General features: G+C 42.5%; 1 protein-coding gene across 6 annotated transcripts in view; it reads right to left on the minus strand.

Annotated features, from left to right (window-relative positions):
• CYFIP2 (cytoplasmic FMR1 interacting protein 2) overlaps nt 1-18230 on the minus strand; it is a 129634-nt gene that overhangs the window by 106835 nt on the left and 4569 nt on the right. For 3 of the 6 annotated variants that reach the window (XM_043597333.1, XM_043597309.1, XM_043597318.1), the window contains exon 2: nt 1503-1642. In XM_043597333.1, the coding sequence (XP_043453268.1) occupies nt 1503-1619 (117 nt within the window). In that variant the 5' untranslated portion in view covers nt 1620-1642. Of the gene's footprint in view, nt 1-1502; nt 1643-8273; nt 8446-9551; nt 9654-18230 lie in introns of all 6 variants that reach the window. The other 3 variants (XM_043597293.1, XM_043597302.1, XM_043597327.1) reach the window with 2 other exon arrangements.

Raw genomic sequence — 18230 nt, forward strand, 5'->3', positions numbered from 1 at the left:
AGGAATTAGAGGAAGAAACATTTGTTGGTTGGAAAACAAGTCCAAGGCGGCTGGGTGTCCAGGGAACCCCAGCGCCAAAAAATGCCACCAGACTCTGTGGAAACCTATCTCTACATCATGCTTTGATCTTCCCCTGAGAAAATCCAACTCTGACTCACACTGGGCAGAAGCTGGCTAAACAGGGCCCAGATCTGCTTCTTCCCATTGGTAGTTAACCAGATTCACCCAGCTGAGGCTTGGAAGCAAATGCTTAAACTACATAATCCTAAAGAGCTGTGAAAAGTTAAGATGCGCATTGTTTTCATCCAGCAGTTGCCAAAATAGTTACCTGAGGCTGCAGATACGTACGTACAAGGATAATAACTGCAACATTTTTTTTTCTGATAGAAAAAACTGGAAACCATCTCAACATCCATTAACAGCAAAAGGCTAAATCAATAATAGTATATCTGTACGATGCACTTATAAGTACTATGTGGTGGTTAAAAACAAAATGATAGCATTGTAGTACTGTTATGGAAAAGTATCCATAATAGATTTCAAGTTCAAAAAGCCAAACCACAGAGCAATTATCTACAGTATGGTTCCCTTTTGGTTAAAAACATCTAGATCTATACATAATATGTACTTATAAGTATAGTAAAAAGGGCTGTGTGTGTGTATAGTCATAGAGGGAAATTTTTATTTGTTATACTTTTCTGTATTGCTTGTAATAAAAAGACATGCACATAATTAAAAATTTAACCTGGGTTAGAAGACGTGAACGAGCCAAGTTTGTAACTTGAACCTTTAGGAATGTGCGTGATAAAATCTAACTACTGAATGAAATTACAAATATATTATGCATTCATATTTAGTCTCATTTAGCAGCCCCAGAACTTAGAAAAGGTCAAACACAGCTAAAAATTTTATATTAACTTGTTCTTTCCTAACGTGGCATACTCGCCCAGCATGCCCAGACAAGGGGCTATTTGCAAGGCTCACTCTGGCTCCCCTGATGCCCTTCCAGTCTCACCCTGGGGGGTTACGGTTTTGAACAATCTGATATAGCTTATCTCAAGCTCCCCTCTCTCAGGCAAAAGCAAACAATGGTGAGCGACTTCCCTGAGCTATTAGCTGCTGTGGGGAGCTGAAGAGCTCTTCTCACATACATGAAGGAAAAGTAATTACCCAGGCAGGCTCTAGAGGTTTCTAAATTGTAATATTTAATTCATGAGATCAGAGCTGCCAAAACCTTGGTTGATGCTGCAGCGAGAACAGCCGGGAAGGTATTTGGGGTCAGAGCAGATCAACAAGCCTTCCCTGGGGAGGAGAAATAGTCCTGGTATTCGTTTACTAGCTAATCTATTCCTCATACTCAACTCCACCAGGGCACAAGGGGACTCCATCAGCTCAGGACCTTTCACCTTCCAGATGCAGACCTCCCCCTTCCCTATGCCTTCAGGGCACACCCACCTAGGGGATCCGGAGTTCTGAACTCCCCGGTGCTCTGGGAGACTGACCTGGTACATGATGGAGGAAGGTGGCGGCTCGATGCATGGCTGCTGGTCGGGGAGGGGCAGCTCTTCCAGCAGGTCCACGTTGGACAGGGCATCTTCCAGGGTGACGTGGGTGGTCATGGCTGCAGTTTGTGTATTCTGCACTGAAGGAAAGGGAGAGAAGATAGGGTGGAGAATGTCAGGAATGTCAGGGGTGCAGGGGTGTCAGGGGTGTCAGGGGTGTCGGAGGTGAGAACAGTCTCACCCGGTTCAGCCTCCTTCCAAAGAACAAAGGGGGTTTATTTACATGCACTGAGACCACTTCCACTTGCTACCTCTTCACAAGGTGCCTGCAACCCATGCCTGATATTTGAGGATCTCTTTACAGTTTACAGGGTACTTTTTTATGTCTATTGTCTGGACTAAGCCTCACCACAACCCTCTGTGGTCAACATGGCAGGTGGTAAGGCAGCCACATGACTGATGAAGAAACAAGACTCAGAGCAACTATATGTAGCACTCACACAACCACGCTAAGGGCAAAGGGCCTCACATAGTGCCTGATGCTAGACGTGGGCCTCGGCCAGCCCCCAGCTCTGGTCTTCGGGAGGATATGTATCCGTTTCACTCCTAAATAACCACACAGCACAAATACCCATGAGGGAAACAGCCATGATTATCAACCTGAATCCAGGGCCTAGGTTTTACAAGCTCATTAAGCTGGGACTACAAGAATTCAGACTCCAGCAAATTTAACCTTACTTGCAAACACAAAGAGCCATGGTCTTCCTTGGCCTGGAGATGTTTTGTGAGGCACACCAAACAAAAAGCCCTAAACGGACATTTCCGTGTCTTGGGCCCTGGCAGAGCTCACTGGCTTTGATGAGAGCTTCACAAGGCAGTGCAGCTGATGGGGATCTGAACAACACAGTTACCCAACTCGAGCTAACTACTATTTTAAGAACTCAGCACCCAGCAAACAGAATACTCATTTTTTAAAAGCATACGTAAAACATTGATAAAAAAAAAGATCATGACTTAGGCTATAAAATAGGTTCTCATGAGTTTCCCCAAACATGATGTCTTAGACGTCACATTCACTAAGTAGAGTGCAATACAATTAGAAATTGATAACGCAAATCATAGCCAAAAACCTCCCATACCTATGATAATTTATAAAAACATACTTCCAGGCTACTCATACCTAAAAAGGAATTCAAATAGAACCATACAACATTTAGAATTGAGCATAAATAAATGCCTTAAATGCATTTAGTAGAAAATAAAACAGTGAAACTAAAAGAACCTAATTTTCACTCCAAAATCTAAAGAAATAATAAAAATCAACCCAAAGAAATGAGAATGCCGGGACCACTCATTACAAAAGCAGAAATAAAAGAAGCAAAGTACAGAGCAAACCAAAACCAAGTAGACCATATGAATAAAAGTCTAAAGACTGAGTTTACTAAGAAGATTCATATTAATAATGAGCTGACCCTTTAGCACACTTGAAAGGGAAAACAAAGAGAAAGCCCACTGTGTTGATAGGCTTGCAGCCCTCCTTTTCCCTCCCCAGTCCCAGGCAAGTGTGAGTGGGGCTTAGGGGCTGGAAGTTCATTAGGAAATGAACTGTCCGAGACCAGGGAGGGAAGGACCACCCACATGACAGGGGGGGCGGTCCAAGGGCTGTGAGAGGCTGACCAGCCGCAGAGTGTAACCAAGGGCGTGCTGCCCCTCACTGGCGTCTCCTTCAGGCCCACAGCTGGGGGAGCAGATCAGGGCTGAGCAGCTACACAAGCTTCCATTTCACTGAGTTTTCTAACACACCGCCCTGCCGTGCAGGCTGGCAACAGCGAAGGCCACATCCAGTGAGGGCACAGGGAGCTCAGATGTGACTTCCCCTCTGTCCTCTGGAGGCGCTTGGCCTCATGAGGTTGGTTTCAGGTCCTCTCCATACTTAATGCTTCTTCCTATTCTCTCCCCTGAATTCTAAGTGTGGCATCCACAGCAAACCATTTGCCAATCCACATGCAAAAAATTGTCTTCTTTCTTACATTAGTATTTTTTTTTTTTAGTTTATTTTGAGAGAGAGAGAGCATGTGTGCCCACGAGAGCATGAGCAGGGGAGACGCAGAGAGAGAAGGAGAGAGAGAAATCCCAAGCAGACTATAGAGTATAAGAGTCCAGCATGGGGCTCAAGCTCACGAACCATGAGATCAAGGCCTGAGCTGAAATCTAGAGTCAGACGCTTAACCGACTAAGCCACCCAGGTGCCCCTCTTACATTAGTATTAAGTTCATTTTATGGGAGGGATTAATAACTTTATAGAGCATAATGATCTATAAGTTCCAAAGCCCTAATAATTCTCTTCACTCAAATAATAATAATAATAATAATAATAATAATAATAATATTTCTTAAGCCCTTACACTCTGCCAAGCACTCCACTATTTGAATCTTGCATCAACCCTACAAAAGTAGGTGCTATGATTATTCCCATTTTACAGAAGAGTCAAAAGAAGCTCAGAATTTAAGTATATTTCACAAGGTCAAGTGCTGGTGAGTGTGGAGCTGGGGTTGGAACCCAGGTTTTTCCAGCTCCAGATTTTGTGCTGCCTTCCAAGTGCTCAGACTTAACACTGCAAGGCTACTCATCCTGATGAAGATCGATCTCACACCAGCCTCTGTGCTCGATCTTTTCAAACACTATGCCTCAATGGTTCTGGATTCTGCTTGTGCCAAAGAACCGAAGGAAGAGCTTCTTAATAAAATGCCTGGGCTCCATCCCTAGGACCTGAAAGATGGTCTTAAAAAAAATAGCCCTATCTTATAGTAAGAGAAGTCCAGACTACATGGAGATACCGTATCTCATTGATAGATTTGGCAAAACCCTGTAAGTCTGACGACATATACCTGTTGACATGTACTTCTGTGGAGAATCAGGTCCTCTCAAACATTGTTGGTAAGGATATAAATGTAAAATGGCACAAGGAAGGAAATCTGGCAATATCTAACAAACTTATATGAGCATTTTATTCTTTGACCAGCAATCCCACTTCTAGGAAACTATCCCAAAGACACTTTGATAAAAGCGCAAAAAGACATATGCACAAGGCTATTCATTGCAAAACTGCCTATAATAGGAAAAGACTGGAAAATGAAAATGTCCCTCAACAGAAGACTGTCTGAACAGACTATGATACAGTCACACAGTGAGGTACAAGGCAACAGTAAAAGGAATGAGGAATCTATCTTACCCACAACTGTGGGGTCATCTCCAGGATATGGTGTATACAGTATACTGTCATTTATATAAGAAATCAGTGATACATATACACACACAAATATTAAACAAACAATGGAAGGATAAACCATCTAATTTTAAAAAGTGGCTACCTATGGGGAAGAGCGATAAGCAGGAACATGGTTAAGGGGTTGGGGATAGAGGCTAGAATTCTTTGAATATACCTTGTTTTGTAGATTTGACTGTGAAACCATATATTTTATATAATTTAAAATAAAATTTAAATTTAAAAAGCAACTGCCACCCCCCACCAAAGTAAAATAAAACAAATAAAGGTATATTTATATTAGTTGTTGGCATAACTACACAGAAAGGACCTATTCCAAATGATTTTAAAAATTCAGAAATTTGAGCCTACATTTCTGGTAGGAGATACTCTAAAAACAATGAAGTGTTGTAAAAAATACCTCGAGCTTTTTTCCACTAATTATACTGGTGTGCTGTTGCAGTGAGAATGTCCGAATGCAGTGTGAGGTAAAATAAATTAGTAATTATGGAATGCTCTTTCATCCCTGGTGGTGTTGAGAACTGGCATTCTTGATGTGAGAGAAAGAGATATAAGACCACGTAAACTAAATAGTCCTGAATATGAATTCGAGGTTATCAATAAGAAGTCATCACGTGTTTTAACTTTAAATAGACATACATATGTCTGTCTGTCTGTATGTGTATGTGTGTTTATTTCCTAGTTCTGTGCCCCAAAAAGACAAAGACACAATGACCAACCCATGAGCAATGAGCAACTTGAGTGCCAGGCTGTGGTCTGCAAATACCATTTCCTGCTAAAAACATCAATGCTCCTTGGAGAAACAGCTCAGTCCAGGTCTGGGACAGGAAATGTGTAAGAAAGGCTTAGAACAAGTTGTTGCAGCAGAAAGCAAGGAAGCAGCTCTCTATCTATGACTATGTCTGAGGGACCCAGGAGCCAACCTGAGGCAGCTTCTGCTGGCCGAGGATGGGACACTGTGCATCAGTTAGCATAACTCAACGCACCTGAAGCAGTGTCAAATATGTCTACATCCATGAGATCCTAAAGATACCTAATAACATTTTGGTTTTTATTACTTTGTTATTGTTGGAAGATGCCAGTGAACCAAACTTTGTGTTGAAAGTAGGTAAATAAAAGGAAAAAGGCAAGTATTTAATGTGCTTTTCCTATACAAACCGACCACTGGATAACCAAATTGCAGCCCCTAAAATGGAGAGAGGCACTGATTGATCATCAACTGCTAACATCACTAAATTAAAAGACAATGAGACATTAGGTGCCTCCTGATGGAAAACCATACCATCATCTTATGAAAAACGCTGGACCCAAAGCGAAACGCTGGAGTCTAATCAAGCCTTTGACACTCATTCATAAGAAATGTATAGGACAGAAAAACATCTTAGAATATCACTACATTGATATATCACCACAGTGATATAAATAGTAAAATACAATCTATGGGAAACTCTGCAGGACAAATGACTCAGTGTCTTCAGCAAATAAATTCCATGGGGGAAAAAAAGACATGGAAGGGAAGCTATAGCCCATTATCAGACTATCGCAGTGTGTCCATCACCTTATTTGGATCCTCTTTCAAACAATCCACCATAAGAAAACCATTTCTGAGGGAATTAGAAAATTTACTAGTAACTGGGCATCTGATAACATTAAGGAAATAGTGTTATTATTTTCGAGATATAACATCAAGGTTGTATTTGAAAAGAGTTATCGCCTAGAAATGCCTACTAAAATACGGATAAAATGATACAGGGGTTTGCTTCCAAATAATACTAGAGGAGGAGGACGTGAGTAACAACAGAAGAAACAAAACTGGCCGTGAGTGAATAATTGTTAATGCTATGTGATGCTTACACAGGGATTTATTATATTTTTCTATCCAATTTTATAGAAGTTTGAAATTTTTCACGGAAACTTCAGGCTCAGTGTATATACACTACCACCTCTCATCCATCGTCTCTTCTTTCACCTTCCCTGACTCCTACTTGCCATGGTCTTTCCCTTCATCTTTCTCATGCAACCTGCATTTCTTCTGGACTTTTCACAGGCTTCACAATAACTCACCTACCAGAATAATCCCTGAGGCTTTCCCTTTAACACAGTAAGATGCCTGCACTTCTCTTGAAGAGAATCAGCAAATGACCAGCCTACAAGCCAGTGAATTAGGAGTCTTTATTTCAGTTAATGCAACCTTTCTTTTCTCCTTCTAAATGAAACTTCTCTACTGGATTCCTGGGTTTGTTTGCAGATCATTCACTGCCCAAGAGAGGAGGAAATCAGACATTTTCTTTTAAATGTTTATTATTTTTGAGAGAAAGAGAGCGAGCACAAGTCAGGGAGGGACAGAGAGAGAGGGAGAAAGAATCTGAAGCAGGTTTCAGGCTCTGAGCTGTCAGCACACAGCCCGATGTGGGGCTTGAACCCATGAACCGTGACATCATGACCTGACCTGAAGTTGGACGCTCAACCCACTGAACCAGCCAGGCACCCCGGAAATCAGACATTTTTAACTCAACCGCTATAAGTCACTGCCAACTCCATCCACATCAGTCAGAAAGAAAAAAAACATTCTTGAGGTGCCTGGGTGGCTCAGTCGGTGGAACATCCAACTTCAGCTCAGGTCATGATCCCACAGTTTGTGAGTTTGAGCCCCATGTCGGGGTCTGTGCTGACAGCCAGGAGCTTAAGCTTGCTTCAGATTCTGTGTCTCCCTCTCTCTCTCTCTCTTCCCCTCCCTGGCTCATGCCCTGACTCTTTCTCTCAAAAATAAATAAACATTTAAAAAAAAAAAAGAAAGAGGAAACATTCTGGAAATTTTAACATGTATACGTGAAAATAAGTACTTGTTTTCTGGCTCAAGTGTCCTGCCTATTATGCAATCTTCCAAGTGAGAATAATTCTTCATAGTCAGTCAATGAACATGTGACTCTTTTGCTACTTTGGAAGAGAAATTAATAAAAATACTTAAAAATTAACTGCGTTCTGGGAGCATCACTTACCACACACAGCTACCACCTCCCAGGGTGGGGTATTCATGGCAGATTTAAACTCAGCATCTTTCTAACAAGCTCAAACACAGTGGCCTGGTTTCACCGAGAAGTAAGAACACTGGTCTCACGGGCCATCTGCTTCTGAGAAGGGCTTAAGGGGCACCAGGGCTGGGATGACCGATGGACGCTGGGCAGGAGGGGTGGGCCCCATGAAGGCCGGGTGGGTGCCAGGAGAACCTGGCTTTGGGAATGCAGGTTCTGACTAACCACACCCTAAACCCTGCTACTCTGTAAGCGAAAGAGTTGCACTGTCATTTTCTATTTGACTTTCTGGAAGGAAAAGGAAAACATAGGAAGATATTTTTACTGAAGCGGAATACCAGGCTAAGTATAGCAGTTGCGCTTGAGCTGCGGGTTCAAATCCATCATCTGCCATTTACTAGCTATATGACCATAAGCATATTACTTAACCTCTAGAGCCTCAGTTTCCTTACCTGTAAAAGGGTGATACTTAACAACAGTCCCTGCCCTCAGTGACTTACTCTGAGGGTTATATAACATTACAGGATGTGGAATGCTGCCCAAAGCAGGCACAGAGTAAATGTCAGCGGGTGGGTGGCCTCTTTTTAAACAGAGTGAATGGATGGGTCAAATCTTGCAACAATTCTGTAAGAAAAGAGGGCATTATTATTATCTCCACTCCCAACATCGCAACTCTATAGGTCTTTCATACTGATTTCCTCAGTCACAACTACCCTGCAGTTTCGAGAGGACAGGTGTTGCTTTTGCTGTTTTTCTAAGGAGGGCCCAGTGTTACTGAGAAGTGAAAACGGTCTTTCAAGGTCATGTGGTCAGCTGGTGGCTGAGCTAGAGCAGAAAGGGGATATCTTGACTCCCAGTTCTGTGCCCTTTCTTCTAGACCACACCTACTTTTGTGCCTTTATAAAAGGCATACCAAGGACTTTCCTTTGGCTGCAGTTTGGCTGCTTTGTCTCTGCTCAAGAAGAACAAGATTCTGCCAACCCAGAAAGATTAGGGAACTGTCACCTTTGGGTCTCATAAATATCAAAAGGCCAGGAAATATTTTCCCTGAAAATCTATCCAGTTAGAAAGCAAACAACACAGGGGTGCCTGGGTGGCTCAGTCGGTTGAGTGTCCGACTTCAGCTCAGGTCATGATCTCTCGGTCTGTGAGTTCCAGCCCCGCATCGGGCTCTGCACTGACAGCTCAGAGCCTGGAGCCTGCTCTGGATTCTGTGTCTCCCTCTCTCTCTGCCCTTCCCCCACTCACGCTCTGTCTCTCTCCCTCTCTCAAAAATAAATAAACATTAAAAAAAATTTTAAAACAAGAAAGCAAACAATACATAATTTCAAAAAATTATAAATATATGTATATTTATATTTACAGATATTATATAAGTAAATATGTAAATAAATATAAAAATATAAAAAGGAGGCTTAGACTGTCCCCCTTAAAAAATATATTCTTGAGCAGCATTTCATGGAGCAAGGAAAAATTCAAAGAAGGAATCTGGAGTGTAGCCTGCTCTTCCATCATGAGTGTATGCTAAGTGTGTTGGGGACTGTGTGGGGCACCCAAGTTTGCTGTGACAGGATGTGGCTCCACAGGTCAGTATTTCCCCTGCTGCTGAGACCCTTTCACAGGCCAGAGTCAGCTTCTTCACAGGTGTGGGGGCCAAGCAGGGACATAGTCACCTGTGCACACTTTACAGGATTTCCATAGATGGCACCAAAATGGACTGTGTGGCTTACCCTGAACAGACTGGAAGGAAAGAGTTTTATAAGAACACTGCACTTATCCAGTGGTCAAACCTTGTGGCTCCAACCCCCGTCACAGCACTTTTAGTGTATTGCCTGTGGATAAAATAAAGCCATGGGTGAGGCCACAATGCTGAGCAAGAAGCCTCACAGTGGTAGAGGGAAGGGAGAGGCAGAGCTATGCAGGATGGGGAGGGACCACACAGGTGTGGGAATCTGGGCCATGTACAGAAGCAAAACTCTCTATATATATTTTAAAATTTTTTAAATGTTTATTTTTGACAGAGACAGAGACAGAATGCAAGTGGGTTAGGGGCAGAGAGAGAGAGACACAGAATCCAAAGCAGGCTCCAGGCTCTGAGCTGTCAGCACAAAGCCCGACGCGGGGCTGGAACTCACGAGCTGTGAGATCATGACCTGAGCTGAAGTTGGTCACTGAACCGACTGAGTCACCCAGGCGCCCCAGAACTCTATATATTTCAATAGCCTATAGAAGCATCATCAATATCACAGTACACAGATGTCACCAAATTCCTCATACACTGCCAGAATGATCCTAGTGCTGGAGGAGACTGAAAGGAATGGTTACCTCCTTAAGAGGCCTTTCTGACTCTCCTACCTCCTATCGGAATTCACTTTCTCCTTTGGCCCTCATTAAACCCAGCATGTCCCTACTTTCAGGGCATCCATAATGCTTTATTATACATTTTATCACATTTTCTCTCCTTGCCCTAAATGAAAAATTCCCCGAGGGCAGGAGCTGTGTCTAACTCACATCCAGCTTCCCAGTACAGTATGAAGCACACCCTTGCAGCTACATAAAGATTTATTCAATGAGTAGATTGGCCATTGAGCCCAAAACATCAAGAATTACATTGCTATGTTCAAGATACCAGGATTTTAAAATTGGGGAGCAGAAAAAGGAATATAAATAGGAAAAAAAACCTGTTTATATTTTAGAAAGAACTCCATTTTGATGGTTCAAATATTTAACATTTGAGCACTTAAAGTGAAAGGCTTCAATATTTTGTAAACACTTATCTATGAAATTAACTCTCTTCCTTCTATCACCATACGACCTTGATTTCACTCACCCTTCAAGGTCTCTCCCTCTACCACATGATTGTTCCTTCCTTCCCTGGAACTCCCAGGACTTCTTAAGCGTTGGTGAGGCAGTGAAATCCGAACCCTCATACATTGCTGGTAGGAATGTAAACCAGTGCAGCACTTGGGAAACAGTGTGGCAGTTCCTCAAATTTTAAAACCTAGAGTAGCCATGTGACCCAATAATTCCACTCCTAGGTACATCAGCAGTACCTCCCTTGTGATGCTTTCTGCCTGAGAAGGGTCATGAGTACAGATACTTCCTCTTCCCATGTCAGGGCAACTGTTACTAATTGATAATGTTTTTATTTCTCAGATTTCACAGGCAGCCTCAGAATCCTTCTCACGAAATACAGAACTCCAGGGGGCCAGTAGCAAACAATCTGTGTTCGCCCATGAGAGAAAACATATATGCCCTCCCTAGGGTGGAATGATGCATGCATGTGTAAGCTTCATGAGGTTAGAGACCATTTCTCACCCATCTCTGAAAACCTCAGAGACCTTAGCAGAGTGCTGAAGACAGATTAAGCACTGAGAAATTATGGGATGAGAGAATACACGAGCATACCCGAATCCCCTGACAACATTGGCAAAATGACATGACCTGAATTGGCCATGTCTTCATTTCTAGTTTTCCCATTCCTTCTCCTTCGCTACTGATAACACAGATAATTTAAATGGAATATGCAGTCATGCCCTATATAAGCCTGTACAATTATTTACTTAATATTTTTTTAAAAGACTTTTCACTTTTACTCTATATATTAGAAGGAAGCTCATATTACAACCACTAATAGAGAACCAGTATCACTTGCCATAAACAGAGGGAAACTAAAAACAATGAAAACAACGGATGTTATCTGGAAATCATCTCATGTCCAGCACCGATACGTTCGTGAGAGGTGGTTTATCACGTGAGAGTGGGATGGTGAACTGGTTAGAATCCTGTCTGCCACTATTGGCTGTGTGATCTTGGGAAGATGACAGCACATTTCTGAGCCTCATCTTCTTCACCTCTGATATGAGGAATAATAACAGTTCCTACCTCATAGATTTTGAAAAACAAAAGCCCAATAATCCATGTAAACAGCTTGGTAAGGTAGAGAGTGCTCAATAAAAGTTTCCCAACAAAACCAAATCCAGCAACATAGAAAAAAGATTATGTATCATGACAAAGTGAGACTTATCCCAGGAAAGGAAGACTGGTTTAACACCAACATCCCCCAAATCAATTAATGTGGGGCACCTGGGTGGCTCTGTCAGTTAAATGTCGGACATCGGCTCAGGTCATGATCTCGAGGACCGTGGGTTCCAGCCCTCCATTGGGCTCTGTGCTGACAGCTCAAAACCTGGAACCTGCTTCAGATTCTGTGTCTCTCTCTCTGCCCCTCCCCTGCTCACGCTCTGTGTGTGTGTGTCTCTCTCTCTCAAAAATAAACAAACATTTAAAAGATAAATTAATGTGATAAGCCATATCATGGAATAAAGGACAAGTCCCACAGGATCACCTCAGTACATGCAGAAAAAGTATTTGACAAAAATCTCATACTCTTTCACAACAAAAACATTCAACAGACTAGGAACAGAAGGGAACTTCCTCAGTGAGATAACGGACAGCTACCAAAAAATCCCATGGCTAATATCAGACTTAATGGTAAAAGACTGAATACTTTCCCCCCGAAAATTAGGAAGAAGACAAGGATGTCTACTCTCTCCATTTCTATTCAACATTGTACTAGAGGTCCTAGCCAGGGTAATTTGGCAAATTCTACATACAAAATCCACTAAAAAACGATTACAATGAATACACATGTTCAGCAAGGTTGCGAGATACAGGATCAACACACAAACATCAATTATATCTCTATACATTAGCAATGCACAATCAAAAAAATGAAATAAAAATAATTATATTTACAACAGCATCAAAAATAATATAATATTTAGGAATAACTTTAGCAAAATAGAGGTGTAAAATGTATACTCTGAAAACTGTAAAACATTGTCACAAAAATTAAAGACCCAAATAAATGGAAAGCTCTCCCATCTTCACAGATTGAAAGACTTAATATTGTTAAGATGGCAATCTTCCCTGAATTGATACAGATCTAATGTAATCCCGATCAAAATCCCAGCTGGTGTCTGGGAAGAAACTGACAAGCTGATTCTAAAATTCATACAGAAATTCAAAACATTCCTAAAAAAGAACAAAACCAGGGACACACATTTCCCAATTTCAAAACTTACTACAAAGCTACAGTAATAATTAAAACAGTATGGTAGTGGTATTAAGATATGGAACAGAATTGAAAATCTAAAAATAAACTCACATTTATGGTCAATTGATTAAAAAAAATTTTTTTTTTAACGCTTATTCATTTTTGAGACTGAGAGAGACACAGCATGAACAGGGGAGGGGCAGAGAGAGAGGGAGACACAGAATCTGAAGAAGGCTCCAGGCTCTGAGCTGTCAGCACAGAGCCCGACACGGGGCTCGAACTCACGGACCGTGAGATCATGACCTGAGCCGAAGTTGGACGCTTAACCGACTGAGCCACCCAGGCGCCCCGGTCAATTGATTTTTGATAAGGGTACCAAGACAATTCAAGGGGGAAAGGATACACTTTTCAACAAATGGTGCTGGACAACTGGGTATCCACGTGCAAAAGAATGAAGGTAGACTTCGACCTCATACCACACAACAAATTAACTCAAAATGGACCAAAGACCTAAATAGAACAGCTACAACAATAAAACTCTTAGAAGAAAACACAAGAGTAAATCTTTGTGACTTTGGAATACATAATGACATCAAAAGGACAAGCAGTGAAAGAAAAAATAGATAAATGTATATTTGATTTTATTAGCTATTAATAGACACTATCAAAATTAAATGTAAAACTTTTGTTACTTCAAAAAACAGCATCAAGAAAGCAAAAGACAACCCACAGGATGGGAGAGACTATCTGGAAGTCATATACCTGTTATATGTGTAGAGGATATAAAGAACTCTTAAAATTCAATAATAGAAAAGCAACCCAAATGGGCAAAGGATAGACTCCAAAGAAGATCTATAAATGGACAAAAAGCACATATAAATTTATTAATATCTTTAGCCATTGAGGAAATTCAAATCATAATCACAGTGAATTATCACTTCACATCCACTGGATAGCTACAACCAAGAAGACAGATAATAACAAATATTGCTGAGGATGTGAAATTGGAACCCCCCTATTTTGCTGCTAGGAATATAAAATAGTGCAGTAACTTTGGGAAATAGTCTGGCAGTCCCTACAAGTTATAAATATAGAGTTATCATAAGATTAAGCAATCCCATGCCTAGGTATAATCCTGAGAATTGAAAACAAACATCCACACAAAAACCTGTATATGAATGTTCACTGCACCATTATTTGTAGCAGCCGCAAAGTGGAAAAAAACTCAGATGTCCATCAACCAATGAGTGGATAAATAAAATATGGTATATCCACACTATGGAATATTATTCAGCTGCAAAAAGGAATGGGGTCTAAAGGCATGGGCTACAACATGGATGGACTTTGAAAATCTGCTAAGTGAAAGAAGCATAATACGCTTTTTAAGGAAATGTCCAGGGTAGGCAAATCAAGAGAGACACTAAGTAATTAGTGGTTGCCTGGGCTTAGGGTGGAGACTGGAGGAAGTAGGTGGTGCTGCTGATGGCCATGAGGTCTCTTCTTTCCGGGGTGATGAAAATGTTATAAAATTGATCAGGATGATGGTTGCATAACTCTGTGAATATACTAAAAATTACTGAACTGTATGTTTCACATGGGTGAACTGCAGAACATGTGAATAATTCAAGCCGTTACAAAAAAAGTGTTAGTATTTGCATGAGTGCTTGGGGAAACATTGGCTGTAACATAAGCAGGAGTGGTACAAAGAGAGAGGGAGGCAGGGTAGGAGCTTGGGGAGTCTGGGAACTATGGTGCGCCTGACAAGCAGAGACTGTGTTGAATAGAAATCACCAGAAGAGGTGGGAGAGAAACAGAAAGCAATGGACACATCCACAGTACCCCACGGAGCAGCCCCTAGACTGCAGGATGAGCTGGACCACCCAAACCAGCACCTGCTCCCAAGCCTTCCACCCCAACCCTGTTTCTGTCACACTGCCAGATATCTGTCAGGTCCTGGCTGCCACACCCCGGAGGAGAGACTGCTCAGACAGGAACCACCTCTGAGCTGGGGGGATGGGCTTTGAGGTTTAGAATGAGAACAAGCCAGGTTTGTAGTTCTCCCTGAGGACACTGAAGCTGAGAGACAAGATGGACCTATACAAGGTCACTTGGCTAGTTAGGGACAGAGCTGGGGCTAACTCTGTAACTTCCTGGGCAGACAAGAGGATCTAATACAGTAACAGATACGATAGAGCTGTTAAAAATTTTTTTTAAAAGGAGGAATATTAAATAGGAAGGAAGGAAGGGAGAACATTCTAATTTTGCAATAAAACAAAAAAGCCATATAAGAAAGGAGATAAATGAAAGGACATTACTTAGCTCTCTTGTGATTTACACACATTTCACATTTACAGATTTTCATAGCATAGATGCTTTTGAGGCACCTGGGTGTTTCAGCTGGTTAAGTTTCTGACTCTTGATTTCAGCACAGGGTTTGTGAGATCAAGCCCTGGGTTGGGTTCTGTGCTGACAGGGGATCCTGCTTGAGATTCTCTCTGTGCCCCTTCTCCGCTTGTGCTCTCTCAAAATAAATAAGTAAACATTTAAAAATAATGATGTAGATGCTTTAAACATGACTTACGTTAGGGGAGCCTGGGTGGCTCAGCTGGTTGAGTGTGCAACTTTTGATTTTGGCTCAGGTCATGATCCCAGGGTTGTGGGATCAAGCCCTGCATAGGGCTTTGCGCTGAGTGTGGAGCCTGCTTAAGATTCTCTCTCTCTCTCTCTCTCTCTCTCTCTCTCTCTCTCTCTGTTCCTCCCCACCCCCTGCTTGCTTGCTCTCCTTCTCTCTAAAACATTAAACTTAAAAAAAAAAATTTAAACATAGGTTAAAGCAGAGCTGTCACTATATTGGGAGATGGGGGCAGGGGAGGGAGGTGGATGGTGCAAGAAAGTGAAATCTTCATCCATCACAGCAGGAAGTAAATAGATAATGCATAGAACAGATAAATCAAGAAACAGCAGTGTAAGCATATCATTTAGAGATCTGGAGGCAAGTGCTGGAAGAAACAGTCAGTTAGAGGTGACAGCTTCTATGGGGAGGTGGGCACTGGGTGGTTGTTTTCATTACGAGTCTTTCAATACTATTTGATCTTTTTTAAAGCATGTACTGCTTTGATCGAAATTTTTAAACTTACTTTAAGAAACAACAAGCCAGGGGCACCTGGGTGGCTCAGTCAGTTAAGCATCTGACTTTGGCTCAGGTCATGATCTCACAGTTCGTGGGTTGGAGCCCCGTGTTGGGCTCTGTGCTGACAGCTTGGAGCCTGGAGCCTGCAGCAGATTCTGTGTCTCCTTTTCTCTCTGTCCCTCCCCTGCTCACACTCTCTCTCTCTCCCTCTCTCAAAAATAAACATTAAAAAAAATTATTTAAAAAAAAAAAACCCAAGGCCTCCTTCCTAGGATTTCCGACATCTGACCCGTCCCCAGCACCGTCTTCAGGCAGTCTTCCCTACCCAAGTCCCTCACTGTGGGTCTTCTGGGATGAGAGGCCCCAGACCAGCAGCTTCTCTCCACACAAGGGACGTGAGGTCAGAGCACAGAAGTCCATGACCTGGGCCTCTGGAGAAGGCCTACCCTCCTCTTTGTTTACAGCAAAGAAAAAGATCCTGGCAGGGTTAGAAACCTGGCCACAGTGCCCGCCTGCCATTTTACTCAGCTGCTTCCTGTGTTGTCAGGGTTGAGGGGACCTTTCCGTTGATAACCCAACCAGGCAGATCCCATCCTCTTGTGGGGGGCGGGGGAGTCCTGCCACCAAGGGCGACTTCCGGATTTGTTCCCACTGCAGCCTGTGACAAGTCACCATGTGAGGGGCACCAATGTGACCTATATCCGGGGACAGGAGCCAGCTCTCAGAAGCACCTGCTAAAACTGAGAAAGAGAAGCCAGCCACACTGCATCTGCTGTGGAAACAAAGAGCAAGACTTCAGGTTCGGCCACCAGGTCAGAGCACGCAGACCATCAATGTGACGTTACAACTCGAATGTGGCTGGGTCTGAAGGCTCACTTAGGCCCTGGAGTCACATTTCCACTCACTCTAAAAAGGCCATTTCCCAGTCTATAAAATATGGAGGCTGGCCAGGCAGTGGTTCTCAACCATGATGTCACATGGTTGTGAAGGTTCTTGTGGGCAACTTTTACCAGTAATGGCGTAAGTAGTGAGGTTTGCAAACAAGGTATTTTTATTATGTGTTTGGGAAGGTTCCAAGCGCTCCCATGCTATCACTGCTTGCCTATACATCTTCTTCCCTGAGAGGGAGAAAACAGGGGTAGAGTGGGGAGGGGACTGGCTGTGGGTGTGGTGTGTTGAGCACGTCAATATTGTCCATAATATGTACTAAAAAAAAAAAAAGAGCAAAACCAAAAACAAGCAGTTAAGAATCACTGGACTCTCTCAGGGCCCTTCCAACTTGAAAGAAAACGACACTGACAGCAGATGGACACGCCGTGCAAAGGGCTTCCTTGAAGACCACCGTTCCTTAACAAGCAAACCCACTCTGGCCAGGATGTATGGGGTGCCATTACCCTGCCCATGGACATTCTTGCCTTTGCTCCAACTCTCTGCACTTCCCAGCAGACTGTCCTCTTCTCTTCTCGAATCCCACCCACCCTTGACCACTGGCAAGGCCCAAGTCAAGATAGGCCTCCTCCACGAAGGTCTGACCAGCCAAACTCCACCAAACCTTCATTTCTCTGGATTCTGACAGTGCTCACAGTCTAAGAGTCCACAGTTTCCTTCTGCATTATAAATTGCTTTATATTTCACTAATTCTTTGGATCACCAGAAATGACAGGAATAATCATCTTTTTTTAGCTTGATCCGTAGCCCTAGCACAGATGTGGGCACATGCTAGGCATTATTTGCCTAATTAGCACTTCATGAACAACTTGTTGAAGGCACAAGCCAATGGCCCAAATGCACGTTATCTGGTAAAAAAATTTTTTTTTCATTTAAAACATTCTGATCCAAGGCACCACATAAGTCAGCCTTATTACCGTAAGAATTTGAGGAGACTTTTAAAGAAAATCCTGTCACAGCTTCCACCTCAACTCGTAAGAGGCAGGTCTTTATTTCTCTTTCCCACAAAGGTGTAACATACTTGGAGGTTGATGGCTCACCCCTAGTTCTGATTTCTCTTCTCACCATTCATACCTTGTCAAAAGCAGTCTTAAGGCATCACAATATAAAATCACAAACTGAATACCTTTCTCAGGTATCCCTTCCCTTAACACTGAGTTATTGAGGGCCAGCCCTGCAGATTCTTTGGTCTCAGCTGGGCCATCAGTAAAGTCAGACAATCCTCTCTTTCATCCCCCAGTTGATTTCTTTTTTTTTTTTTTTTTTTTTAAT

Source organism: Prionailurus bengalensis, chromosome A1 (genome assembly GCF_016509475.1).
Source record: "Prionailurus bengalensis isolate Pbe53 chromosome A1, Fcat_Pben_1.1_paternal_pri, whole genome shotgun sequence".
NCBI lineage: Eukaryota > Metazoa > Chordata > Mammalia > Carnivora > Felidae > Prionailurus > Prionailurus bengalensis.